At 53.6% G+C, this 26,911-nt stretch overlaps 1 protein-coding gene and 1 long non-coding RNA gene across 3 annotated transcripts in view; one reads left to right on the top strand and one right to left on the bottom strand.

Moving 5' to 3' along the window:
• SCUBE1 (signal peptide, CUB domain and EGF like domain containing 1) overlaps positions 1 to 13,911 on the top strand; it is a 128,762-nt gene extending 114,851 nt beyond the window's left edge. For both annotated transcript variants that reach the window (XM_067698326.1, XM_067698325.1), the window contains 7 exons: positions 1,033 to 1,194; positions 2,501 to 2,668; positions 4,584 to 4,745; positions 6,324 to 6,521; positions 8,073 to 8,225; positions 8,610 to 8,689; positions 10,853 to 13,911. In XM_067698326.1, the coding sequence (XP_067554427.1) occupies positions 1,033 to 1,194; positions 2,501 to 2,668; positions 4,584 to 4,745; positions 6,324 to 6,521; positions 8,073 to 8,225; positions 8,610 to 8,689; positions 10,853 to 11,005 (1,076 nt within the window). In that variant the 3' untranslated portion in view covers positions 11,006 to 13,911. The remainder of the gene's footprint in view (positions 1 to 1,032; positions 1,195 to 2,500; positions 2,669 to 4,583; positions 4,746 to 6,323; positions 6,522 to 8,072; positions 8,226 to 8,609; positions 8,690 to 10,852) is intronic.
• A 733-nt stretch (positions 13,912 to 14,644) lies between these two features.
• LOC137202573 (uncharacterized) lies at positions 14,645 to 17,878 on the bottom strand. Its single transcript, XR_010932692.1, has 3 exons — positions 17,498 to 17,878; positions 17,043 to 17,215; positions 14,645 to 14,913 (listed from the first exon to the last, which is right to left on the bottom strand). It is a non-coding gene; the product is annotated as an uncharacterized lncRNA (long non-coding RNA).
• Positions 17,879 to 26,911: the final 9,033 nt, after the last annotated feature.

Raw genomic sequence — 26,911 nt, 5'->3', positions numbered from 1 at the left:
ACTCACTGAGTGTCCGGCACTAAAGATGTTTCAGACTCAGCTTGTGCTTCCCCTGCCTTGGAATCAGCCAAAACTCCAAGGACCCCTGTTCCTTTTAGAGGAGGAGAGTGTGTAGAAAGCGAGAGCTGAGGTACTCATTGCTACTGGAGTGTCACTGCCCTCTCATTGGACAGAACTAGAAAGTATAGGTAGGCATATATTACCTGGAGACCTATGTACCTATGCTATTCCTGTAGCTCTGTGTGTGTGTGTGTGTGTGTGTGTGTGTGTGTGTGTGTGTGTGTGTGTGTGTTTTATAAAACCATGAGTTCATACCAGTACCTCCAATTCAGTACCTCAGTATTCGTTCTAACTTGTTTTTCATGTTATTTTTCCATGTTTCTAAATATCTTGTCCCATGAGGCATTCAGCTCCCTTTCTCCTTAACTTATTTTCTCCGTCAGTTCCCTTACTTACTCATCAGTTTTGCTTACGTGGCCAATGCAGCCAACCACACTGGCTCTCCTCAGCCCAGCATCTCTGTATCCTCAGCCCCCAGGCCCCTGTCGCTCCCCCAGCCCCTCTGCACCTGAGCCCCACGTCCTCAGGTGCCAACTCCGCCTCACGGGGAAGGAAGGGGGAGCCGGCAGGGGAGCGTGGTTTGGATGAAGTTGACTGTGGGGCATCTAGGAGGCCGTTGGTACACAGGCCGAGGGCCCAGGGCTGGAGGGCAGCATGTGGAGCAGAGAGGGGACGAAAGTCCCTGCAGAGACACTTACGAGAGGGCTGAGGCGAGGGATCTGCAGGGGACCCTGAGTGGCAGCAGGCAGGAGGGCGCATGAGACCAGGACAGGGTCCTCACAGATGACCACCGCCTGGCTCCTCTGGGATGGGTCTGGGCCCCTCTGTGCCCCTGGAGCCACAAGGGCGAGAGCTGGGCCCCATGTGGAAGGGCAGAGCCTGGGCTTGAGGCACCAGCAGACAGACGGCCAGACCGCCTGGCTGCATCTCCCCACCTCTGCCCCCAGCAGTCTCTCCACGTTGCCTCCGCAGTGACCTGCGGGCCTGGCACCTACTTCAGCGGAGAGCCAGGCCAGTGTGTGCCGTGCACGCCGGGGACCTACCAGGACGGGAACGGCCAGCTCAGCTGCACGCCGTGCCCCAGCAGCGACGGGCTCGGCCTGGCCGGTGCCCGCAACGTATCCGAGTGTGGAGGCGAGTAGGGGCCCTCCCTGCAAAGAGCAGCCGGGGGTGGGGGAACAGGGCACCTCCTGTCTCCACCTAGGTTCCCAAGGCAAAGGCCCGGGTGCCTTGTGGTCTCTTGTAAAGCTCTTTGCCGTTTCCAGAGCCTGTCAGGACTTCCACGCAGCTGCACTTACAAAGTGCGTCATGTGTCAGAGTGCACGGCGGTGAGCCGGCGCTGGGCTGCACTTGGTGCCCTTTAAAACTGCACCATGCAGGTTGGAAAGGACTTCACAGTTTACCACTTGCTCATTTACAGGTCAGCTTATAGCGGAGGTACGTAGTGCTTTATAGTTGACCAAACACGTGACACGTCACGGGGCACCCATCATTGTCGGAAGCTTTGTGGAGTGCAGCCAGATACTTGGGGAGAATGGGCTCTACACAGAGACCTTTACAGCTGGCCTGTGGGTGGTTTGCAGAGCCCTTTTTCAACTTACCGAGCACAATTTGCTTTGCAAAGAGCTTTTCCATTTACTTACCCCACTTAACCTCATCTGTGAAATGGGCTTGTAGCCTTCCCCCCATCAGCCTCCCTTCCCGGGCCATTGTGGGGCTCACCCAAGAGAATGGATGGGGAAAGGTGTGCTGGGGAGTGGGACCCTTAGGGTGGCGGAGACCTCCAGCCTTCTCTGGGGGACACAAGAGATCAGAGCCCAGCCCTGAGTCCCTGCAGGCTGGCCCCTGTCCCCTCCAGGAGAGTGTGGTCTGTGCCCCAGGGGAGGTAGTACCTGTCAGAGAGCACAGAGAGGCCACTGGGGGAGCAGAGAATTCCAGGGCACTAAACCCATGCCTTGCTCAGTGCCGGAATACCCTCTACATCCTGACATCTTGCTGGAACGTGTTGTCTCCTCCCTTTGTCCCAGCTGTGCCCTAGGGACCTCACAGAACCCCCTCCCTCCGCTCAGGCCCAGCCAGGCAGATAGGCAAGGCAGCATCAGCCTGGAGCTTAAGAGCCCCAGGTCCTCATGTGAAGACAGTGTGGCCCGCCCCCTGGGCAAAGCCCCCTAAATAAATGGCCTCCATGACCTCCCACCTCCACATGTGGTGTCCACACTTCTCAGCTCTGGAGCAAGGCCACTTCTCAGCCCACGGCCCTTCTAGCTGGTGGGAGGAGAAAAGCCAGGCCTGACCGAGACCACACAGGGCACTCCTCCCCCACGACCCGCCACCCCGGTGCCTTGGTGCCTTTCCCAGGACAGGCGAGGGCTGAGCTGAGCGCCGCGCCTGCACCGAGGCGCCCCGCCCCAGAGCCTGAGCCGTGACCTCTGACTTGCAGGCCAGTGCTCTCCAGGCTTCTTCTCCACCGACGGCTTCCGGCCCTGCCAGGCCTGCCCCGTGGGCACGTACCAGCCTGAGCCTGGGCGCACAGGCTGCTTCCCCTGCGGAGGGGGACTGCTCACCAAGCACGAGGGCACAGCCGCCTTCCAAGACTGTGAGGCCAAAGGTGAGGACTCCCCACCCACCCCTCCGCTCGGGGTCAGTTTCCCTGGATGCCCCTCATTTCCTGCCCTGGCAAACCTCCACGGTCAGAGGAGGAGCCTGGAGCCTCAAGCAGTGGACGCTGGTGACGAGCTCTGTGCTGCACACGAGGACAGGGACGGCGGGGGTCCAGCACAGGCCTGCCTGAGGGCTCGGATGAGAGAGCCAGGCAGGCGCTGAGGCTCCAGCCCGGAGCTCTGAGCCCCCAGCCGCCAGCTCCTCAAGACACTGGGGAGGCTTTGAGCTGCACTGGGAGGAAGGTTGGGAGGGGAGGAAGGTGAGGAGGGGCAGTGGGGTGAGGTCAGAGGTCAGAGGTCGTCAGGGCTGCCGGGGCCCTGCAGTGCGGCCCCTCCTCCCCTCCACACCACCGAAGCTGCACCGCCGCCCCAGGCTCGACTCTCTACAGAGGGACAGTCCTCCCCACCCGCTGATGGCCCGACATGCAGACTCTGAACCTTCCCCAGCTCTCCAGCCCACCTCCCCCTGGCTCCTGCCGGGTTTTCCCCCCTTTACCGTTAGCCTCGCAGAAGGAGTGTCTGGACTCCACTTCCTCTCCTCTCATTCTCTCCGAATCCCCGCCAGCCAGTCCGACTGTCACCGCACTACGCCCGCCCAGCATTTGCTCCCATCAAGGCGGCCCACAGGGTCCCTGAGTTGCTGGAGCCCAAGTCAGTTCTGTCCGCGTCTCCCGAGACTGGGACGTGGCCCCCTTGGGGTGCTCTTCCTGCCGCTTCTCCGCCTGGGCCCCAGGCCCCACTCGGCCTCCCGCAGCCCCGCCCCCAAGTGCTGGGCCGTCCCAGGCCCCTTGCACGCGCTGCTCTCGAGTCTGGATAAACTCATCTGCTCGCTTTAGGTAGCATCTCTGCACGGGTGCCGCCAGCTTGTTCCCCGTCCAGCCTCTCCCCTGAACTGGACTCTGCCCTCCCGCCAGGTCACAGCTCCACATCGTATCTAACAAGCATCTCAGATTCCACAGGTCCAGGCTCCCCTCTGGTGCACGGCGGCTCTTCCTGCCAGGTGCTCACGGGAGCCTTGGCGTCACTCTAAGTGCTCTCTCCCCCTCACCTCACACCCAGTCTGTCCGCAGCCCCTGCAGCTCTAGCTTCTAAACAGCCCGACTGCGCCTTCCCTGGCGGTCCGGTGGTTAAGACTCCGCACTCCCACTGCCAGGGACATGGGTTCGATCCCTGGTCGGGGAACTAAGATCCTGCATGCCATGCAGCGCAGCCAAAAATAAAATAAAATAATAAACAGACGCAGAGTGACCCTGACCCAGGCCACCGCCACCCCTCCCCGATGGCCCTGGCCTGGCCTGCCTGGGCCTCCGCTCCCCCCTCCCCCAGAGCCCACTCCCAGTGCGGCAGCCGGGGACACGGGGCAGCTCCAGGTGGCCTTCCTCTCTCAGAGGAAAGCCCAGCGCTCACCGTGGCCCCTGACCTCTGCTCCGGCCACAGCTGGCACAGACACGGCCCACCTCCGGGCCAGCTCCACACTCCTCGGGTCTCCACGTCGGTCCCCTCGATGCCGCCTTCCCTCGCCTCCCTCCACAGCCGGCCCTACGGCATCTCACTTTCCGTTTATTATCCCCAGTGGAGGGACAGACGGGCATCCCACGCAGCCGGAGTACGATGTTGGCCCCAGGGCAGGGCTCTGTCTGCCTGGCTCGCTGCTCAGAACCCGTGGTCCACGGCACACCCTGCACTGTTGCGGGCAGGGGCAGGGAGCAGATGGGTCGGCCACTCAGGGACTGGGCGCGGGTGGTGGAAGGTTACCGGGCAATGGGGAGGGGCCTTGAACTCTGTGCTGAGTCAGCCCTCAAGGGCAGGGAGTCCCGGGGAGAATGCCGCCTGCCCTTTCCCACCGGTCCCCCCCCACCACAGTGCACTGCTCCCCCGGCCACCACTACAATACCACCACCCACCGGTGCATCCGCTGCCCTGTCGGCACCTACCAGCCCGAGTTTGGCCAGAACCACTGCATCACCTGTCCTGGCAACACCAGCACAGACTTCGACGGCTCCACCAACGTCACACACTGCAAAAGTAGGTGCTGCTTTTCCCACGGCCGAGGAGCTGCGGGTGCCGGGAGGGGGCTGGGGGCAGGCTGTGAGGGCAGGGTGAGTCCTGACCTCAGGTCGTGTCCGCGGTGACACAGACCGGGAGGCCGGTGACTCCTCCCTGGCCCGTCACATCCGCACATGCACTCGGTGGGACACCCTGTGGTGTGGAAGGTGCGGCCGGCTTGGCCAGCCCCCTGCGCTCCACGGAGCGACCTGATCGCGCCGTCGTTCATCGGTTCCCGTGTCTCACCTGCGCCTCAGTGCCGGGCCAGGCCCCACTCCAGGCTCTGGGTCTGTGGAGGGAAGAGTCAGGGCCCCTGCCAAGGAGGCTTGTGGGGCAGCTGCCCGCGCCAGACCCTGCAGCTCTGAAGGCGCAGGATGGTCAGGGTGTACCAAGGGTGCAGGAGGAAGAGGGAGACCAGACGGCCGCCCTGTGTCTGTAGGAAGCCCCGTTTTAGCCAAAAGAAACGTGGCAGCGTAAGACAATCTGGGAAATAGATCTCCGAGCCCCTCACCAGCAAGTCATCTGGGCCTAACCCAGAGGGTGCTGTCTTTAGGGATTTCTCATTCACTTTTCAGAGCCCTTTAGGGCATACGTTCTGGTATTTTACCCTTTCCCTAATCACTTTCCAGCCAGTGACTCCTTTCCTGGGCTGCTGGTCATGTTTGGAACAGCCTAATGGCCCGTGAAGGAGATTTAATCCTCGACGTGGACGCCGTCCCCTCTGCCTGGGCTGCCCCCGCTGGGCTCACGGCCTCCTGCGGCAGCTCGGCGCAGCAGGGTTTTAAGTGTTTAAACGTCCTAATGAGGAAAAGTGGGGGAAAAGTGGGAGGGAAGCTTCTGCAATGATAAGGTGAAAATGAAATGTTTCCCAGAAATTTTGACGTGAGGAGATCTTTAAATGAAAACGTGCGAGAAAATTACGTGTATTTAGCATTTACACTCAGTTTTCTTTGCATAACTTCCTTTATGCAGTTAAGCTAGGAACCGTTTAGCTCATAAAAAAGTCACGTTTGTCCTCTTTGAGGATGCACGGCTTAGCTAGACTTGCAAAGGTGGGGAAGCGTGTCTCTTGCTGGTCCCTGAGCCTGCTGCTCCCTGGGGAGGGCCACACCTGGCACCTGGGGGGCACGCAGGGGATGTGGAACAAAGGGTTGCACAGACGAGTGAGTGGAGAGAAAGGGGGCGTTGGGGCACACTTGGCCTCGGCTGAGACACGGAGGAGAGCACGGGCTGGCGGGGAGCTGGCAGCGGCGGGGACATGGACGCGCCTGCCGGGGGGGCGAGCAGCTCCAGGCAGGAGGCCAGGACGAGGCCCGGCCGCGGAGGTCCAGGTGAGGCAGCCCAGGAAGGAGGCACCCGGGGCTGGGCCTCCGAGAACCAACACGGAACGGGGACCCGCCCCCCGCTGAGAGGTCCCCGAGGGAAGACCGGCCTGGAGCCTGGCCTGCTGGCAGGGAGGACGGGGTAGAGGGGGGCCAAAGAGGGGGCGGAGCACCTACCAGCCCTGCCCTGAGGGCCAGCCGGGCCTGACCAGGGCACGGGCCGTGGTGCCCACAGACCAGCACTGCGGCGGCGAGCTTGGCGACTACACGGGCTACATCGAGTCCCCCAACTACCCTGGCGACTACCCGGCCAACGCCGAGTGCGTGTGGCACATCTCGCCGCCCCCCAAGCGCAGGATCCTCATCGTGGTCCCCGAGATCTTCCTGCCCATCGAGGACGGGTGTGGCGACGTCCTGGTCATGAGGAAGAGCGGTACGTGCCGTCCAGGGGGGAGGCCTCAACCACACGCCCACCCTTCCCCCGTGGCACAGCTCCGCGGGGCACTCACCTCCGACCCCAGGGGCTGGGCTTTCCAGAGCTGTGTGGAAAGGTCCGGAGAGCTTAGGGTGTGTCCTAAGTGTGGGAATCCGGACCTGGTCAGGTGTGGTCTCGATGCCGACCACAAACCTGTCTCTCATCCCATTTCTCCCGCATCCCGCCACACCGCCCAGGGTGAGCCCCCAGGAGCACCCCCTGCCCCGCAGGGCCTCTTCCCCCCTCTGTGCTTGGAGGGGTGGCGAAGGGCCAGCCTGTGCACTCACACAGGGCGCCACTCCCCCGCTCTGTGAGCTGCAGCCTCCCCGCTCCCCACCCCCATGGGGCCTCCGGGTGAGACTTTGAGCGATGGGCCAGCCCCTCAGCAGTGGGTGGGCACGAGCGCCTGCCCAAATGGCCACGGCAGCGAGAAAGGTGGGGATCCCTGAGACTCCCCAGGGACTGGGTAGAACCCCTTATGGCCTGTGCCTCGGCTGGGGACCTCGCTGCTGTGGTAAGGCCACAGTGCCCCCAGGGAGCAAGCCCCAGGTCAGAATGTTAGGGAAGAAGGAGGGGAACGAGACAGACACAAAAATGTGTCCACCCACCGGGGCCTGGGATGTGTCTGATACACAGAGACCAGCCAGAGGAGCAGGAGCGTGGGGGGGACGGGGGAGGGGGTAGGGCCTTGTCCACTGTGTGCTGCATTGTTACCAGGTGCCTGCACCGCCCACTCAGTGCAGCTGATGAGCAGGAAATGGCCCCCAGTGTGTGAATGGGCGGCCTGGGAGGCCAAGAAGGGCAAGGTACCCGGCCAGGGTCCTACAGCCAGTCAGAGCCCAGCCCAGGACCATCCCCCACCCATTCCCATCACCAGCCTCCCTAGTCCACATCTTCCCCTCCACTGTCTGTCCACAGAGCTGAGCTCTAGGGAGGCCAGCCTCTCCCACCTCGAGGACACCTCAGGAAAGCTCCCTCAGGGAGCAGTGAGGAAGTGGGGCACCCTTTGGACAGCCCCAGGCACCCCAGGGGTCAGCAGGCTCACCCTTGTTCATCTGCTCACCGGGAGAGGAGACTGACCCCCCACCCAAGCCCTGGCTCTGTGCTGGGTGCAGGCGTGAGCCCTGTCCTTGAGGAGCAGTTGGCAGGGAGACAGTGACAACCCTATAGAGAAGGGCTGTAGTACAGTGTTCACAGAGCAGAGAGGAGACAGAGTAGGGTGGGGGTGGAGCAGTCAGGGAGGCTTCCTGGAGGAGGAGGCACAGAAACTTGTCTCAGAGGGACAAGTAGGAACTGCGGCTGAGGGTCGGGAAGGGCGTTTGGGGCCGAGGGAACAAGTGCGGGGACTGGAGAGCTGGAGTGTTTGGGGGACTGGGTGCTGTGGGTGCTGGATGGCTGACTGAGTGGGGAGGCCAGAGGCCTGTGGCAGGAGGTCAGGGACCGGGTAAGGAGCTGTGGATCTGGGGCAGCTCAACCATGACGTGCCTCCACCCCCTGCCCCACCTCCAGCCTCACCCACCTCTATCACCACCTATGAGACCTGCCAGACCTACGAGAGGCCCATCGCCTTCACCTCCCGCTCCAGGAAGCTCTGGATCCAGTTCAAATCCAATGAAGGCAACAGCGGCAAAGGGTTCCAAGTACCTTATGTCACCTACGACGGTGAGTGTGGCCCCACTGCGCACCCAGGCTGGCCCTGGGGACACGAAACAAATCACACCTCCCCGGCCTCAGGGAGCTCCAGCCATGGGGGACTGTGGGGTCCAGACAGGCCCATAAGGGGGACAGGGTGGTGCAGATGAGGGAGCTATTAGTGGTGTCTGTGGGCCTCAGAGGGAGGTGCTACCCAAGCAGGGTTTTGAGGGTTGTATAGGGGTTTTCTAGCTAATCAAACCTGGAGGAGACCAGTGTGGGTGGAGGAGACAAAGGCACGCAGTCTGAAGCCCTGGGGGAGGGCCGAGGCTAACGGGAGCAGGAGGCAGGAGGGACTTTCGCCTTCAGCCTCTACCCTCACCTTCCTCCCTTCCCCACCGTCGGCCTTCGCAGAGGACTACCAGAAGTTAATAGAAGATATCGTCCGCGATGGACGGCTCTACGCCTCGGAGAATCACCAGGAAATTTTGAAAGTGAGTGAGCGTCCCTGTGGGAAGGGATCATATAATCCTGCGATGGTGGCCTGTGATGATCCAGGGCCATCCCTGCCCCCAGCCCCAACCCCAGCCCTGCACAGAAGTGAGGAGAGGAGAGTGATAACAGGAGAAGAGAAGGTGATGGGAGCAGGCGGCCAGGGGCAGGGCTGGTCCAGTGCATGTGTCCTTCTAGCCCAGGACCTGCTGACGTGCCCGTGGGCAGGTTCCTTATGAGCTCTTGGCCTCACTTTCCTCATCTGTGAAATGGGGAGAGCTCGACAGCGTGGTCTCTTAAAATCAGGAGAATCCTCCCCTGCCTCTGGGACTCACTCCCTCCTCATCCCGCCCACGTCCTGAGAAGCAGAGCCACCTAGTCATCTGGGGGCTGTGGCCGTCACACGGCGGGCACAGGCCGGGTCAGGGCCCAGGTTGTCACCATGAGGAGCCAGACTCAGGGATCGGCTTGGGCTCTGGCCCCGGCCCAGCCCGGGAGCCGAGGGTGGCGTGGAGGGTAAGAGCGGGGCCGGCCAGTCCCTCGCTAACTTCTGCTCCAGCTGCCACCTCCCAGCTGGGTGTCTGAGGCAAGCTGTCTGAGCCCCGCCTCACGTCTGAGAAACTGGGATGGCTCACAGAGTCTCCGAGCCCAGGCCTGGAGCACTCCTGCACACAGTAGGCAGTTTGTAAGCCAAGAGGTTTGCCGCCTGCTGCCCTACCCGGATGAGACCTGGGGGTCTCGGGGCACGAAGCCCCTCGTCGCCCTCCTCAGGCACCTGTCTGTTTAGTGGGAACCAGAGGGTCGTCCTGGCCTCTCCGACTCTGTCCTGCCCCGGCCCTCTCTCGTCCTCGCCCCGGCCCTCTGTCCTCAGCTCCACCCTGCAGCTGGGAGCATCTTTTCAGAGCTAGAAGTGTTCCCATCTCTCAGGACCAAGCCTTGGCCAGCGAGGCCCAGCCTGGCACAGCTACCACCTGCCTCCACGGCGGCTCTCAGGCCTCCGCTCCCCACCTCACTGGCCACGGCCTCCCAGGAACGCTCGCCCCATCCTCTCCTCAGTGGACGTCCTCCCGTCCCTGCTGCTCTCAGCCCAGGCGTCCTATCCTCTGGACCTCCCGAGCCAGGTTGCGCTCTGAGGGCCCCAGGTGGCCCCCCTTCTTGGCCGTCAGGCCTGCAGTTTAGGTCTGTCCTGTGATTATTTGGGCCCCGTCCCCCCCACATGGGGAAGGAACCACAGGGCTGCCCCCTCAACACTCTCCCCGGCACCTGGCACTGCACCCAGCACATGGGAGGAACTCCACCAGTGTCTCCAAGGGCGTGGGTGCATGTGTACACAGGGGAGAGGGAGTGTGTGTGTGTGTGTGTGTGTGTGTGTGTCTGCGCGTGTGCACGTGTGCGTGCGTGTGCCCGCTCACACATGCCGGGACGAGTCACACCCCAAGACGGCCGCTTGAGATGATGAGCTCGTGGGGCAGGAAGCACGCGGTGCGGTGGCTGCCGGTCACTGGAGGTTCTCCTCCAGGTGGCATCGCCCCACTTTACAGATGATGACGCTGGGCTCTGAGAGGGTGCCCAGCTGGTGAGTGACGGCGCCTGAGCGTGGGCCGCCTGGACCCTCGCGGCACACCTGTGCCGAGCACCCCTGGGCCAGGCCCTTGGCTCTCAAGACTCCATTTCCTCTTCCGCCCAGCCCTAAGAGGAGGGGTCATCACCCCGTCATTCAGATGAATAATTCAAGTTCAGAGCAGCAGGGCCGTTTTCCCAGGGCTAAGGCACTAGGGAGGAGATGGTGCAGCTGCGGTTTCCAGTCCGGCCTATCGGCCTCCAAAGCCTTGCTGTCTACTCCGTGTGCTCTGGTTTTCAACCTGGGGGGTTTGGCTGTTGTGTTTTTGCAGCGCACCGTTTTAAGATAAAATGTGACTGGAACTCCAAGAGTTAAAACGAATAGACTATTAAAAAACCAATTAGGCTATTAAAACCGAAAAGCTATTCGTGGCAAAGAGTCTGTAGGGTCCTGAAACACACCAGCCAGCCCAGCCTCTTCCCCCTTCCGCCATCCCTGCAGACACCCTCAGGCCCCTCCAGGGCGCCGGGCATCGCAGAGGCGAGCGGCCAGGGCCCTCCAGCCTGGCCCCAGGCCCCTCACCCTGGCCTCACGTGTCTTGCAGGACAAGAAGCTGATCAAGGCCCTCTTCGACGTGTTGGCGCATCCCCAGAACTACTTCAAGTACACAGCCCAGGAGTCCAAGGAGATGCTCCCACGGTCCTTCATCAAACTGCTGCGCTCCAAGGTGTCCCGGTTCCTGCGACCCTACAAATAACACTGGTGCAGCTGCCCTGCTTGGGGTGCCGGCTACCCGGGGAGGAGAGAGCTCCTCCCCTCCACAGTCGAAGCTAAAGGCGGCTCCGTGGGCCTCCACGCTGCCTTGGGAATCGCCGTGGCGTCTGCCCTTCAGGAATCGCTGGCCAGCCCGTGGCGGGCGAGACCACATATGCAGGCAGAGACCCCAGCCCGGCTGCACTCCTCTGATGCCGCCCCCGTGGGAAAACGTCGCTTAAGGCAGCCTTTCTTGCTCCTTCCAGGACACCAATAGCGCCCTCTCCTGAGCTGGCACCAGCGGACGCCACCCGGACCCAGGACGCTCGGCCACCACCCAGGCGGGTGCCGGGCAGAGCTGACCTCTGGAGGTTGCACGTGCCCTTTGCCTGGTGCTTCAGGGGAGAGAGGGGCATGGCTGCCATGTCTCAGGGGGGCTCTCAGAGGCAGAATCCAAGACAGGAGGCCAGGCCGTGGAAGCAGGGGTGGTGAAGGCTCATCTGGGGGCTATGATAAGCCAGTGTCGATGCTGGCAGGGCGTCCACACCCGCCAGCTCCTCTGGCCGTGGGCCCAGGACACGGACGAGTGCGGTTGGGCTCTCAGGATTCTGTGATGGGACAGAAAAGAGGTGCTGGGAGAGGAAACCGTAGATTGCTGCTTTCCCGTGATAGAGCATCTAATTAAGTACTATGTGTACATGAATCTAAAGATAAAGATATACGTACTTCTATTTGTGGGTACTTTAGGAGAATTCTCTTTAGCAGCTGTAAATATTAATCGCCCCGTCTTCTCCCAGCTGTCGCTGGCTTCCCTGACCGATTAAACTGCTCCTCCAAGCACTTGCCACGTCTGTTTACAAAGGCCAGGAGCCTCCAAGACCGGGGGTGAGGCAGGTCGGCCCTGGACACGTGGTGGAGTACAAACGCTTGGGGGACTGGGCTCCACGCTCCGCCAGCATGTTGCCCTCCAGTGGAATGCAGTGGAAAGCAGTGTCCCTTGGGACCCCTTCCTGGGGTCACGGGGCCCAGTGGTAAACTTTAGAAGGGGCCTGTGTCTGACCCGAGGCCGTGACCGTGGAGTTCGAGCTGAGGAGCCTTGCCACCGGAAGGCAAGGCTTTGCCCCGTGAGCACAGGCTGTGCTGAGCACCGGGGCCCAGGGAGGAAAACGGGCCCCGGGACGGGGGGGGGCCGCCCCCGGCAGAGGCAGCCCGGCTGTCGGAGGCCCGGCTTCCGGTGCCGTCTTCTTTCTGCTGCACCCTGTGGCCTCCCTCACAGAGTCTCTCTGTAAAGAAGCAAAGTCTGGAGTGTGACCGGGCTGCGCCGTGTCCCGCTCAGCCAGGAGCCAGGGCCTGGGGTGGAGCTAGCGAGGACCTCCGACAGGCCGCGGCCTCGCCCACTGCCACGCTGCTGCTGCCACCAGCCGCGGGACACGCAGGTGCTCTGTGGCTTTAGGGTTAACAGACATTTAGAATCCCAAGAACACGGGCGAATCCTCACACGAACTCCCGTCACCCATCCTGGTCGCCTCTAGGTGGTTTCCTCCTCGCCCCAGACCCACGCGTGCCGCTAGGGATGAGCACGCCCTTGAGAATGGCTGTGGCGCTGAGGGCGTGAGGCCTGGAGGTCCCGGGCTGGGTGGTGAACAGGTCAGGGCGGATCTTACAGTCCACAGCGGGGCTCGGCGCTCTGGAGTTCCTCACCGCCGTTACCTGTGTCCTCAGCGGCGGGTCCCCAGCTTGACTAATGCTGCCGTCAGCACCTTCTCTTCCAAAATCCAACTCAAGTGGGGAGGGCGCTGCACTTGGTCGGTAGCGCAGTGTCAGCTGGGGAGCCCCGTCCAGGCCACACTGCCCCTCCCCTGGTCACAGTCCTTGAAGGCCAGTCACAGTTTCCAGAAAGAGGCCTGTCCTCCACGTCAAGCCCCTGGTCCTCCCCAGAAATTAGGTGTGTCCTCCGGAATCGGCCCCCAGCAATAGCTACCCAGGGGAGGGCACTGGGAAGGGTTTTTGGTTTTGGGGGTGGTTTTTAATGCTCTCAAAAAGGATGTTTTTGATCCAGAGGGGACCAGAAAGAGCTCTCATCTCTCTTGAACACTTCCTGCTGCTCCTTTGGGTGGTTTCCGGCAGTTGCCACCCACATACCCACTAACCTACCCACCCTTTCGGTGGCTCCACCCCGATCCACGGCTCTCACCACCACTGTGGTCAGACCGTGCCCCGTGTCTCCCGGGCAGAGCAGGACGGGGCAGTGCAGACGTGGGCCCCGCACCGTCTCGAGTGCCAGGGAGCCCGCAATCCAAATTCGCCAGCCACCCGCTGTCACCATCCAGCCCTCCCTCCCCAGTAAAACCACCTGCCGCGCCATCAGGGGACTCAGAGTCCAGGGGTGGGGTCTTTCCTGAACCTCGTCAGCCCTCAGCCCCATGCTGGGAACCCTGGGGGTCCCACTTACTAAACGCAGAGCTGTCGCCACACTTTGGGGCCTGGTGGTCCCAGGAGATCTGCCCGGGCAACAAAGCTTGTTTCTTCGTGTTTCCGTGTCGTGGACGCAGGTGGTAGATTGGCTGACACAAGGTGGCTATTCCACCTGGCTCCAGGTGGAGGTGGAGAGAAAAGGGAAGGCGGGCAAGGACTGGCCCAGGTAGGGCCGTTATGCGGTGAGTCCTGAGGAAGGACAGAAGCCGAGACAGGAGTGCAGAAGGCCTGAGCTGCCAGGGGCTGAGCCAGAAGGAGCACAGCCCCCTCCGGGATGGGACGTTGGCCTTGAGCAGCCGCAGACCCATCCCAGCCAGGGCCTGCCTGGCACGGACCCTCAGGGGCCAGGCCGTTGAGAAACGCCAAGGGAAGGAGCTGAGCAACACATTGCTGGAAGCAAAAGCCTGCCCGCTGGCCAGGGCGGAAAGCAGGGGCCCAGGCGACATGGGCGTGGCCACACACCCCCTCCTAGCAGCCTGCACGGATGGCCCCCCAGAGCAGGACCCTTTGTTTCCCTGAGGCCTCCCAGCCCCTGGATGGAGTCTCTGAAATTGTCTGTCCCCCCAAGTCTCAACAGGAAGCAATGAAGGGCCAGAGTCGCCTCCCTCCCCCCCCCGCCCCCCGCCAAACCCCCGGGGCTCAGCCCCATAACATGTGCACGTGCTCAGTGCTCTTCAGGCTGGGAGGCCCGGCGACAGGCCCAAGGCGAATTGTTAGGAACTCATGGAATCGGGAATCAAACCCAAGCCCGTCTAATCCCAAAGTAGGAAATGTCCCCCTGTGAAATGCTGATCACTGAATGTTACAGATGGGGAAACTCAGCAGGGCAGCCTGGCAGTGGAGGGCCCGGGCTGGGGGGACATGAAGGAGAGGGCAAGAGGGAGGAGGGGGTGTGGACCTAGTGACCTCCCCGCTCTGGAACAAGTGCTAAAAGCTCATTCAGAGAAAGACGGCCTTCTGCCTTCTCCGCGGGTGGACAGGTCACTTCCATTCAAACTGAGCCTGCCCGGTACGCCGGGCCATGGCTCGGCGCTCACCCTGGGGGGCTCTGGGTGCCTTGAGCCGGGGCCGGCGCACAGCCCTGCAAGATGCCAAGTGCCCCTCCCCTACCTGCCCTTCTGCCAGCTCGTCAGCGGACAGGCGCGGGGAAAAGCAGGGAAAGGGAAAGCTGGCTGCTGGTAGGTATTTTGTATTTCAGTCCAGAGGCCACGTAGATCTGCAGGGAAACTTCTTATTCCACTGAGCTCAAAACCTTAAACAGTCTGAGTGAGCAGACCCAGCCCATGCGGCTCCTGAAACAGGCTGTCTGAACACCACTGGGGGCGGTGCGGGGCTGGGTGGGGGACCGCAGAGCTGACCCTCGTCCTCGCAGCCTTCAGTTTGGGCTTCTGCGAAGGCGCTGGCGGTACTGTACAGGCGCTTTGGCGATCTCTCTGCCTGCAAGGGTGACAAATATCAATGTAACCACATTTCTATTTTAGTTGCCTCAAATATTCCAAGTTTTGTTTTCTCCATCATGTTCATACATATGCATGTAATTAAACATTTGTGAAAAATCACTTTAATAATAAACAGGAAGTGAACTTAAATACTGCCCCTTCCTCTCGTTCATCAGTGGTTAGGACAGAGGCGGTAGGGGGCGCGGAGGCCGGTGGAAAAGGTAACTGGAATCAGACCGTTTTTTCAGAAATTCCCTGGCTGTATTGAAGACTGAAAGTAAAGGAGCTACAGAAAGCTTCCGGCACACAAAGCAGCAGTTGGAGACGTGCGTGTGGAGGACACCCAAAGTTAGGAAACGTGCTCCTAAATGAGCCCCCAGAAAGTGAAACTTGCGCGTTTCAAATCCCATTTCTCCTCATGACCGTCATCATGAAAGGAGAGATGTTCCTTTACACAGGGGTCACGGTCAGTGAGCACCAGGGCATCTGGGACCCCTGAAATTAGATGCATAATCAGTGTTCTGTGTGTGTGTGCGTGCACGTGCCTGTGAGCACACATGCATGCGTTTCTCTGGGAATGTGGCCCATGGCTTTCATCAGATTCTCAAAGAAATCTAGAACCACAAAAAGGCTAATAGCCACTGTTCTCAGTAATGTGGAGACCCTCTGGTACCATGCACTCGACAGGAGAAAGAACAATTTTATAAATGACATTAATATACCAAATTACACAATAAACACCAGATTTCTTTCTTGGTTTAATGAAGTGATTTAAAAGCCTAAGGAAACTTCTGGGAACGTACCCAAAAGAACTGAAAGCAGTCTCGAAGAGATATTTGTACACCCGTGTTCATAGGGGCATTATTCCCGATAGTCAAAAAGTAGAAACGGGGCTTCCCTGGTGGTGCAGTGGTTGAGAGTCCGCCTGCTGATGCAGGGGACATGGGTTCGTGCCCCGGTCCGGGAAGATCCCACATGCCGCGGAGCGGCTGGGCCCGTGAGCCATGGCCGCTGAGCCTGCGCGTTCGGAACCTGTGCTCCGCAACGGGAGAGGCCACAACAGCGAGAGGCCCGCGTACCGCAAAAAAAGAAAAAAAGTAGAAACGACCCAAGTGTCCATCGATGGATGAAGAGATAAATAAAACAGCGTCTATCCATACGATGGAATATGATTCAGCCTTCAAAAGGAGTGAAGTTCTGACACGTGCTACAACATGGATGAACTTTAAAGACATTACGCTGAGGGAAATACGCCAATCACAAAAGGACAAACACCGTATGATTCCACTTATATGAGTCCCTGGAGGAGTCAAATCCACAGAGGCAGAAAGTAGAATGGGGGTCGCCAGGGGCTGGGGAGGAAGGAGAAACAGGGAGTTGGCGTCTAATGGGTACAGCGTTTCAGTCTGGGAAGATGAAATGGCTGGAGGTGATGGTTACACGAGAATGTGAATGTAGTTAATGCCACTTAACTATATATATATATATATATATATATATATATATATATACTTTTTTTTTTTTTTTTTTTTTTTTGCGGTACACAGGCCTCTCACTGTTGTGGCCTCTCCCGTTGCGGAGCACAGGCTCCGGACGCGCAGGCTCAGCGGCCATGGCTCACGGGCCCAGCCGCTCCGCGGCATGTGGGATCTTCCCGGACTGGGGCACGAACCCGTGTCCCCTGCTTCGGCAGGCGGACTCTCAACCACTGCGCCACCAGGGAAGCCCAACTATATTTTTTTTAATTAACTTTTATTGGAGTATAATTTCTTTACAGTGTTGTGTCAGTTTCTGCTGTACAGCAAAGCGAATCAGCCACACGCACACACACATCCCCTCTTTTTTGGATTTCCTTCCCATTTAGGTCACCACAGAGCACTGAGTAGAGTTCCCAGCGCTATACAGTAGGTTCTCATTAGTTGTCTATTTTATACATAGTAGTGTATATATGTCAATCCCCATCTCCCAGTTCATCCCACCCACCTCTTCCCCTCTTGGTGTCCATATGTTTGTTCTCTACGTCTATGTCTATATTTCTGCTTTGCAAATAAGTTCATCTGTATCATTTTTCTAGATTCCACACATAAGCGATATTATATGATATTTGTTTTTCTCTTTCTGACTTACTTCACTCTGTATGACAGTCTCCAGGTCCATCCACATCTCCGCAAATAGCACAATTTCGTTCCTTTTTATGGCTGAGTAATATTCCATTGCATATATGTGCCACATCTTCTTTATCCATTCTTCTGTTGATGGACATTTAGGTTGCTTCCATGTCCTGGCTATTGTAAATAGTGCTGCAATGAATATTGGGGTGCATGTATCTTTTGATTAACTGTATTTTTTTAAAGGGCTTAAATAGTAAATGTTATATTATGTATCTTTTACCACAGTTTTTTTTTTTTAATTTTAAGGAAAAAACAATGATAACATCCTCTGAGCACACAACACACGATATTTCTACCAAAACTCCCATGAAGACACGATCAAAAGATACGGGCTCTTTGGACTGGAAAATGAGCTGAGAAGCAGGGCAGCCCACAAATGCAAGAGAAATGGGGTGGTGAGCGTGGACTTACTTATTCTCCAGATTCCAAAATCCAAGGTGAATTCCAGATTCTAAGAGAGCAGAAGGCCCACAGTCCAGCTTGTTCCGGCCTTGCTCTGTGAGCTGTGGTGACTGGGGAGGAGATTCCAGCTCTGCCTCAGTCTGGAACTGGCCTGGTCCACAGTACGCTGCTCCCAGACTCTCTCCAAACTCTAAGAGAGCATCTTGGCATATAAAGTGTAGATGCCATCTGTTCCTTTTCCTTTCCATTTTAGGATTAAGAGATTAAATACATAATATATTTGCACAAATGAAATTCACATTTTAAAGCAGTTCTGGGAGGGTCAGTATATATAATATTTTGCCAATAGATTGAAAATTTAGATACCAAAGGAAATTCCCTGGTGGTCCAGGGGTTAGGACACTGCGCTTTCACTGCTGAGGACGCAGGTTCGATCCCTGGTTGGGGAACTAAGATGCCGCATGCCACACAGTGAGGCCAAAAAAATTTTTTAATTAAAAAATGTTTAAAAAAAGAAAATTTAGATACCATGGATAAATTCCTAGAAAAACCCTAACTTAACCAAATGACACAGAAGAAATAGAAAATTAGAATCATCTTACCACTAATGACTGAATCTGTAATTTAAAACTTTCCCAAAAGTGTGTATGGAAAAGCAAATGGCTAAAAATGGCCAAGACCCTTCTGCAGAAGAAGGATAATTTGAAAGAACTAACCCAAGCCAAAATCAAGTGCTACTAAAATCTAGAGAAATGAAAATTGGATGAATTTCATATAGAGATGAGCACACGGACCAACTGACGATCACTGAGCCTGAAAGAAACCTGCACACATTTGGGATGACAGCGGTACATGACGTGTCACTGGGGAAGAGTTGACTTTTCAGTAAACAATGATGGGAAAATTGCTTATCCATATGTTAAAAAAAAAAGAAATTGGGTCCCTATCCCATACCTCACCCCAAAAAATCAATTTCAGATGCATTAAGACTTAAATACGAAAGGAAAACTTGACAACTTGTAGATCTGGAAAATATATATTTCTGAACTTAAGAGGGAAAGATTTCTTAAACAAGACATTAAAAGTACCAACAATTAAACAAAAGATAGGGACTTCCCTGGTGGCGCGGTGGTTAAGAATCCGCCTGCCAATGCAGGGGACATGGGTTCTATCCCTGGTCTGGGAAGATCCCACGTGCCGCGGAGCAACTAAGCCCGTGCGCCACAACTACTGAGCCTGCGTGCCACAACTACTGAAGCCTGTGCACCTAGAGCCCGTGCTCCGCAGCAAGAGAAGCCACCGCATTGAGAAGCCCGCGCACCGCAACAAAGAGTAGCCCCCACTCGCCACAACTAGAGACAGCCCGCGCACAGCAACGAAAACCCAACACAGCCAAAAAAAATTAATAAAGTAAATAAATGTATTAAAAATAATAATAATAAAGAAGATGAACAAGTTTTACTACATTACAATTAGAAAGTTCTGGGACTTCCCTGGTGGTCCAGTAGGTAAGACTCAGTGCTCCCAATGCAGGGGGCCTGGGTTCAATCCCTGGTCAGGGAACTAGATCCCACATTCATGCCACAACTAAGAAACCCATATGCTGCAACTAAAAAGATCCTGCATGCCGCCATGAAGATCCCACATCCCGCAACTAAGACTGGGAGCAGCCTAAATAAATAAATATTTTAAAATGTTTTTTGAAAGTTCTCTCCTTTTTTAAAAATGTTTATTTATTTATTTTTGGCTGTGTCGGGCCTTAGCTGCAGCACACGAGGTCTTTCGTTGCAGTGTGCGGGCTTCTCCCTAGTTGCAGCATGCAGGCTCAGTAGTTGCGGCGCACAGGCTTAGTTGCCCCAAGGTGTGGGAGATCTTAGTTCCCCAACCAGGGATCGAACCAGCGACCCCACATTGTAAGGCGGATTCTTAACCACTGGACTTCCAGGAAAGTCCTGAAAGTTCTCTTCTTGAAAAGATACCATACAGAAGAGGCCAGACAGGAGAAGGCATTTGCAACGTGTTTAGCTTACAAAGGATTAGTATCCAGATTATGTAAAGAAACGCTACAAGCAATAAGAAGAAAAGGCCAGCACCTCAACTTTAAAAAAGAGAGAGCGCGAAAGAAGAAACGGGAGGGCCAATTAGCAGTTGAAAAGATACTCAACCTCATTAATAAAAATAGAAATACAGGGCTTCCCTGGTGGCGCAGTGGTTGAGAGTCCGCCTGCCAATGCAGGGGACACGGGTTCGTGCTTCAGTCCAGGAAGATCCCACATGCCGCGGAGCGGCTGGGCCCATGAGCCATGGCCGCTGAGCCTGCACGTCCTCAGCCTGTGCTCCGCAGCGGGAGAGTCCACAACAGTGAGAGGCCCGCGTACCGCAAAAAAAAAAAAAAAAGAAAAAGAAATATAAATGAAGACAACAAGGTCATACCACTGTGACACGAGGCTGGCAAAAATTCAGTCTGATAAGAGTAGTAAGAGTCAGAGAGGATATGGATCAACTCTGCTAGGTATAAATGGAGGAGCTCTTACACATGTGTTCCAGGAAACATACAAGAATATTCATATCCTCGTGTTTACAAGAGCAAAAAGCTGCAGGTAACCTAAACGTCAATCAGTGGAAGATTGCAGTAGTCACATAATTAAATATTATATAACAGTGAAATTAATTATTACCTCATGCAACAATAGGGATATATGTTTAAAACATAATGTTCAGGTACAAGACCAGGATGTCTGCTCCCAGCATTGCAGTGGAGGTTCTAGCCGGGACAGTTAGGCAAGAAAAAGAAATCAAAGGCACCCAGGTTGGAAAGGAAGTAAAACTATCTCTATTTGCAGATGGCCTGAGGTTGTATATAGAAAATCCTAAGGAATCCACAAAAAAGCTGTTAGAACTAATAAATAAAATCAGCAAGATTACAGAGTATAAGATGAATATGCAAAAATCAGTTCTATTTCTACACATCAACAATGAATAATCTGAAAATGAAATTAAGAAAAATTCCATTTACAATAGTATTAAAAAGAATAAAATAATTAGCAATAAATTTAACCAAAGAAGTGCAAAACTGGGGAGTCCCCTGGTGGTCTAGTGGTTAGGATTCAGCACTTTCCCTGCTGTGGCCTGGGTTCCATCCCTGGTTGGGGAACTGAGATCCTGCAAGCCGCTCGGTGCAGGCAAAAAAAAAAAAAGTACAAAACTTGTACAAAAACAGGCCGGTGTTTCCTCAGATAGTTAAACTGAAAACACATATTCACACAAAAATTTATACATGAATGTTCATAGCAGCATTATTCATAATAGCCAAAAAGTAGAAACAGCCCAAATGCCCATCAATTTATCAATGGACAAACCAAATGTGGTACACCCCTACAATGGAATACTGTTCAGCCATATAAATGAAGTACATGCTAAAATACGAATGAACCTTGAAAACATTATGCTGAGTGAAAGAAGCCAGTCACAAAAGCCACGTGTTGTATGGTTCCATTTTTGTGAATGTCCAAAATAGACAAATCCAGAGACAGAAAGTAGATTCGTGGTTTCCAAGGGCTGAGGGGGAGGGGGATGGAGGATGGGGGATGGGAGATGAGGAGTGACTGCTGACGCCCATGTGTGATGGAAATGTTCTGGAATCAGACCACGGTGATGTTTGCACACCATGCAAGCTTGTGACTACACTAAAACCCACTGAATTGTATACTTTAAAAGTGTGGACTGTCAAGGTTGGTGCGATTCAATAAGAAATACGTATTTGGTCTTTGAGCTCCATTTGGAGTCTCCAGAGTGCTGTATCTCTCGTATGCTAATGAGATGTCTGGGGGCTCGGGGCCCCTAGATGGCTTCAGGAGAGGGGCTGGTCACCAGAAAGACCACAGTGTAATTAGAGTGTTGGAACTTGCAGCTCCACCACCTGACTTATGGCCAACGATTTATTCAATCACGCCTACGTCATGAAACCTCCATAAAAACCCCCAAACAATGAGGTTCAGAGAGCTTCCTAGTTGGTGAACGTGAGGAGGTGCCGGGAGGGTGGTACACGCAGGAGGGCTCGGAAGCTCCTCTCCTACACCTGGCCCTATGCATCTTGTCCATCTGCCTGTTCCTGAGTTATATCCTTTATAACAAACCAGTAACAGTAAGCAAAGCTCTTTCCTGAATTCTGTGAACCATCCTAGCAAATTATCGAACCCAAGAAGGGGGTCATGGGATCCCCCCTGTATTTATAGCAGGTTGGTTAGAAGCACAGGTGACAACCTGGGACACGTGACTTGCATCTGTAGCAGGGGAGTCTTGTGGGACTGAGCCCTTAACCTGTCTAACTCCAGGAAGATAGTGTCAGAACTGAATTGAATTATAAATTATAAAGAGTTGGAGAAATGTTTGGTGTGGCGGAAAAAGCACACACATTTGGTGTCAGAAATGTTGTGAGTGGGAATTCCCTGGCGGTCCGGTGGTTAGGACTCCACACTTTCACTGCCGAGGACACAGGTTTGATCCCTGGTCAGGGAACTAAGATCCCTCAAGCTGCACAGCATGTCCAAAAATAAATAAATAAATACAAATTTAAAATGTTGTGAGTGAAAACTGTCTGAACAAAATAAAACACCATAACACTGAATGGAAAAGAATATCCCATGGACTTCCCTGGTGGCACAGTGGTTAAGAATCCGCCTGCCAATGCAGGGGACACGGGTTCGATCCCTCGTCTGGGAAGATCCCACATGCTGCAGAGCAACTAAGCCCGTGCACCACAATTACTGAGCCTGCGCTCTAGAGCCCGCGAGTCACAACTACCGAAGCCCGCGTGCCTAGAGCCCATGCTCCGCAACAAGAGAAGCCACCGCAATGAGAAGCCCGCGCACCGCAACAAAGAGTAACCCCCGCTCGACACAACTAGAGAAAGCCCGCGCGCAGCAATGAAGACGCAACACAGCCAAAAATACATAAAGCTATTAAATCTGGTCAAAAGTATGGACCATTTAAAAAAAAAAAGAATATCACATAAATCATAACTCCATATCTTTAATCTCAAAAACCAACAAAACTAAGCAGTGTACTGTTTAATTAAACACACAATCATATGTAATGAAAGAATTTTTAAAGCATGGAAATAATAAACCTCTAATCCAGTACAATGACTCCCCTTGCCAGGGGATAGAAGGTAAATTAGTGGAGGAAAGCAGAGCAGGGTTGTTGGTTAATAACCTACATAGGGTTTCAACTATAATCTTGTACGCATTAACTATTTAAAAGGATAACAAAGGGAGAGGCATGGTTTTAACACATTTTCTTAGGAAGATGCCATTGGGAGACAAGCCCACGGTCTCTTGGTCAGCGGTCAGCGCAACCAGCCAACTCGTTCCCCTAGCGTGGAAGCAGATCACTGCCTCTTTGGTTGAGAACAGGCTCCATGGTGCAAGAAAAACACATTTTCTACAAGCACCCTCAGCACAGCTCCTAGCAGGAGAAGCTTTCAGGACCAAAGGTCACCTTGTGCCTTGGTCATTCTTTCTCCCCCAAACGCTCTCTTTTCCTCTCTTCTTATCCCTGGGTGGGGGGGTGGGGGGAGTGGTGAGTGAAGCAGAGACGTGACTCTATGTTGCTTAGATTGCATATTCATATGATATTTGTCTTTCTCTGTCTGACTTACTTCAGTATGAGAATCTCTAGGTCCATCCATGTTGCTGCAAATGGCATTATTTTGTTCTTTTTTATGGCCGAGTAATATTCCATTGTATATATGTACCACATCTTCTTTATGCATTCATCTGTTGATGGACATTTAGGTTGCTTCCATGTCTTGGCTATTGTAAACAGTGCTGCAGTGAACATTGGGGTGCATGTACCTTTTTGTATTATAGTTTTCTCTAGATATATGCCCAGGATCGCTTATATGTGGAATCTAAAAAAATGAAACAAATGAACTTATTTACAAAACAGGAATAGAGTCACAGATGTAGAAAATATACTTACGGTTACCAGGGGGGAAAGTCAGGGGGAGGAATAAATTGGGAGATTGGGATTGACATATACACACTACTCTATATAAAATAAGTAACTAATAAGGACCTATTGTATAGCACAGGGAACTCTACTCAATATTCTGTAATGACCTATATAGGGAAAGAATCTAAAAAACAGTGGATATATGTATATGTATAACTGATTCACTTTGCTGCACACCTGAAACTAACACAACACTGTAAATCAACTATACTCCAATAAAAAAAATTTTGTTGTTGTTTCAGGAACTTCCCTGGTGGTCCAGCGGTTAAGACTCCCAATGCAGGGGGCCTGGGTTCAATCCCTGGTCAGGAAACTAGATCCTGTACGCCACAACTAAAGATCCCTCATGCTGCAACTAAAATCCCGCAAGTGGCAACAAAGATCCCTCATGCCACAAGACCCAGCACAGCCAAATAAATAAATAAATAAATTTTAAAACTGCATATTCAGAGGCCCCCTGTGGAGGTAACATTTCAGCTGAGACCTGCAGAATGAGTTGGAATTAACAAGGTTGGAAGAGGGCAAGGGCTCCCAGGCCGAAGGAACAGCACGTGAAAACCCTGGAGGCAATGGTGAGGCATTGCAGTCCTAAAGCTGAATAAGGCCAGCAAGGTGGGGCTCAAAACTGAGGAGAAGAGTGTGTGCTGAAAGGAGGCGAAAGAGGTCAGCAGAGCTGGACCATGCAGGACTTTTGAGGTCACATGAAGGGCTGAGTTTTTATTCCTGGGCACTGGGTAATCACAAAAGATTTCAAGTAGGGATCTGATTCGATTGGGTTTGCATCTGGGGAGGAGAATGAGAAACAGGCCTGCCCTGTCAAAGGGATGGGTCAGAGACATTCACAGGACCTGACCAGTGTGAGAGAAAATCTGTGAGACTCAGGCTCCCTTTCCCAGTGGGACTGGATCCCTGGCAGGATGTAGCCTGGAGCTATCGCAGCTACTTCATCACACAAGAGGGTAGCCTATCAGAGAGGGAAGCCAATGCATAGAAGAGCAGAGCTGAGACAAGGACAGAAAACGTAGATCCTGGTGATGTTTGTGCTCCTTGATCAAGTTGAACCTGAAGTCCACTGAACTCCTTTGCTATGTGTTATGTGATAGTTCTGGCTGCCATAACAAAATACCACAGACGGGGCAGCTTAAACAACAGAAATGTATCTTCTGGAGACTAGGAAGTCCAAGATCAAGGTGCAGGTTAGGGTTCTCTTCCTGGCTTGCAGATAGCCACCTTCTCACTCTGTCCTCACTAGGTGAAGAGAGAGAATGCTCTGGTATCTATTCCTCTCCTTTGAAGGTCACCAGACTTATTGGTTTAGGACCCCACCCTTATGGCCTCCTTTAACTTTTATCACCTCCTCACAGGCCCTATTTACAAATTCAGTCACATTGGGGGTTAGGGCATCAACATATGAATTTCGGAAGAACACAATCATCCAGTCCATAACTCTGTGGAAGCCAATAAATACCCTTTTTCCTTAAGCCAGTTTGAGTTGGATTTACTGTCCCATGGAGTGGGTAAACTACAGACTGATACGGAGGGCGAGGAAGATGCAGACGCTAAGACAACAGATAGGTTTTCAGCCAGTGCAACATATATTTGCTCATAACAAAATAATTATTGTAAGTGTGATATATATCTGTATAGGCACAGACTATAAGGCAAGATAAACGATATAACATAGTTGCTATTAGTGATCAGGCCTGTGAAGTACACAGTCATTCTTACCTAGTTATAATATAATATTATGTACTAACTATTCACCGTGAGGTCCTGCTGCCCCTGCCTACCTACCACCTGAGTTGTGCCTGTTCTGTGGCCTCCAAGATGCATGAAGCCTCCGGGAAATTACGGAGTTTGTGTGCATGAGTCCCATGTAGGAGTCAGAGGCTGAGTGGTCCTGCTGCAGATTGAATAGAGAAGTCTGGACACTTTTGCTGTTCAGAGGGTTTTGTGCCCTCTTGCACGGTATAAATCCACAGCTTTTTATTTATATTTTGTTTCCTAGTATTTTTTGTCTTATTGTGCAATAAACCTTTTCAGGAGCAGTAAACGTTTTTTAAAGTCCACATTTAATTTAAAATTAAATTTTGTATTTCCATTTTTCAGAGTCGATTATGAAACTGAAACTTCAACAGAATGTCTGTGGACATTTACATCTCACCCCGGGCGCCAAAGAGACATTAACTGAAAACCAAACCAGATGACACAATTCTCATTCAGAAGTATCACATTGACTTCGAAAGTTAGTAATTATTTTAAGAAGGCTGTGCCCCAAAATGAATTAACATGTGAAGCTGCAGAAGCGGGTTGACATTTCATTCTGTAAATCATGACTCTTCATTTAGATCAAATGACTTTTTATACATTAGCTTCACTCGTTTTTCTAATTCCAAGTTTTCTTGTGCTCATTCCACTGTTAATGTGTTGGCTCCACTGGCTGAGGAATTATTCCACTGTGGATGCCATATTGTTATCAGAGTCATTAGATGCTGCCATTTCTTGCCTCCGATTCATGGAATCAAAATTAAGCTTTTGGAAGTTCATTCTCTCCAAAGTGCAAAACTAACATCATTGTGAATGCTACTCAGCTAATATAAGTTGAACACCAAAGACATTTTTTCCTTGCGGTGATAACACTAACATAACGTTCAACAGGCACAGCATAGGGGGACTAACATTCTTACTAAATTAAGAACCCCTCAGGAATTCCCTGGCGGTCCAGTGGTTAGGACTCTGTGCTTTCACTGCTGAGGGCCTGGGTTCAATCCCTGGTCGGGGAACTAAGATCCCGAGTGCCGAGCTGCACGGCCATTAAAAAAAAAAAAGAACCCCATGAAGCAGAAATACACCTGGAATTGGATGTAGTGAAGAATTACATCCAAACAAGCTGTAAAACTGAATTAGAAATCATAGTTGTCAAAAATTTACAAATATTTTTTCACAGAGTAACTGAACGGCAAAATTTTCGTGACAAAGCTGACATTAAATGGAAAAAAAGCACTTCAGCATGGTAGTAACATGTTTTTCCCTGTAACATGTTTCTTCACCATGTCAATGAAAAAAATTAATCAGTCGATCTAAGAAAGAAATGGAAAATTTTATTTGAGCCAAATTGAGGATTATTACCTGGGAAGTCTTTCAGAGAGCTCTAAGGACTGTCCTGCCTGTTAGAGGTCAAAGCACAGGGATATAAGTTTTTGAGACAGAGGGCTATATGTTAAATGACAGTTTACACAATCCAGATCTACGTGTACAAAACAAGTAGTAGGTCATGGGTCACGGCTGCTTCTTCTAAGATTAAAAAGGAAGGTCATCTCCTAAAGAGTAATGATCCTTGATGAGATTAAGAAAGAAGGTTATCTCCCAAGGAGGTCGGGTAAATGTGGATGCACAATATACACTAAA

Source organism: Pseudorca crassidens, chromosome 11 (genome assembly GCF_039906515.1).
Source record: "Pseudorca crassidens isolate mPseCra1 chromosome 11, mPseCra1.hap1, whole genome shotgun sequence".
Classification (NCBI taxonomy): domain Eukaryota; kingdom Metazoa; phylum Chordata; class Mammalia; order Artiodactyla; family Delphinidae; genus Pseudorca; species Pseudorca crassidens.
Note: the sequence above shows the minus strand (reverse complement) of the source record. Positions and strands in the feature narration are given on the sequence as shown.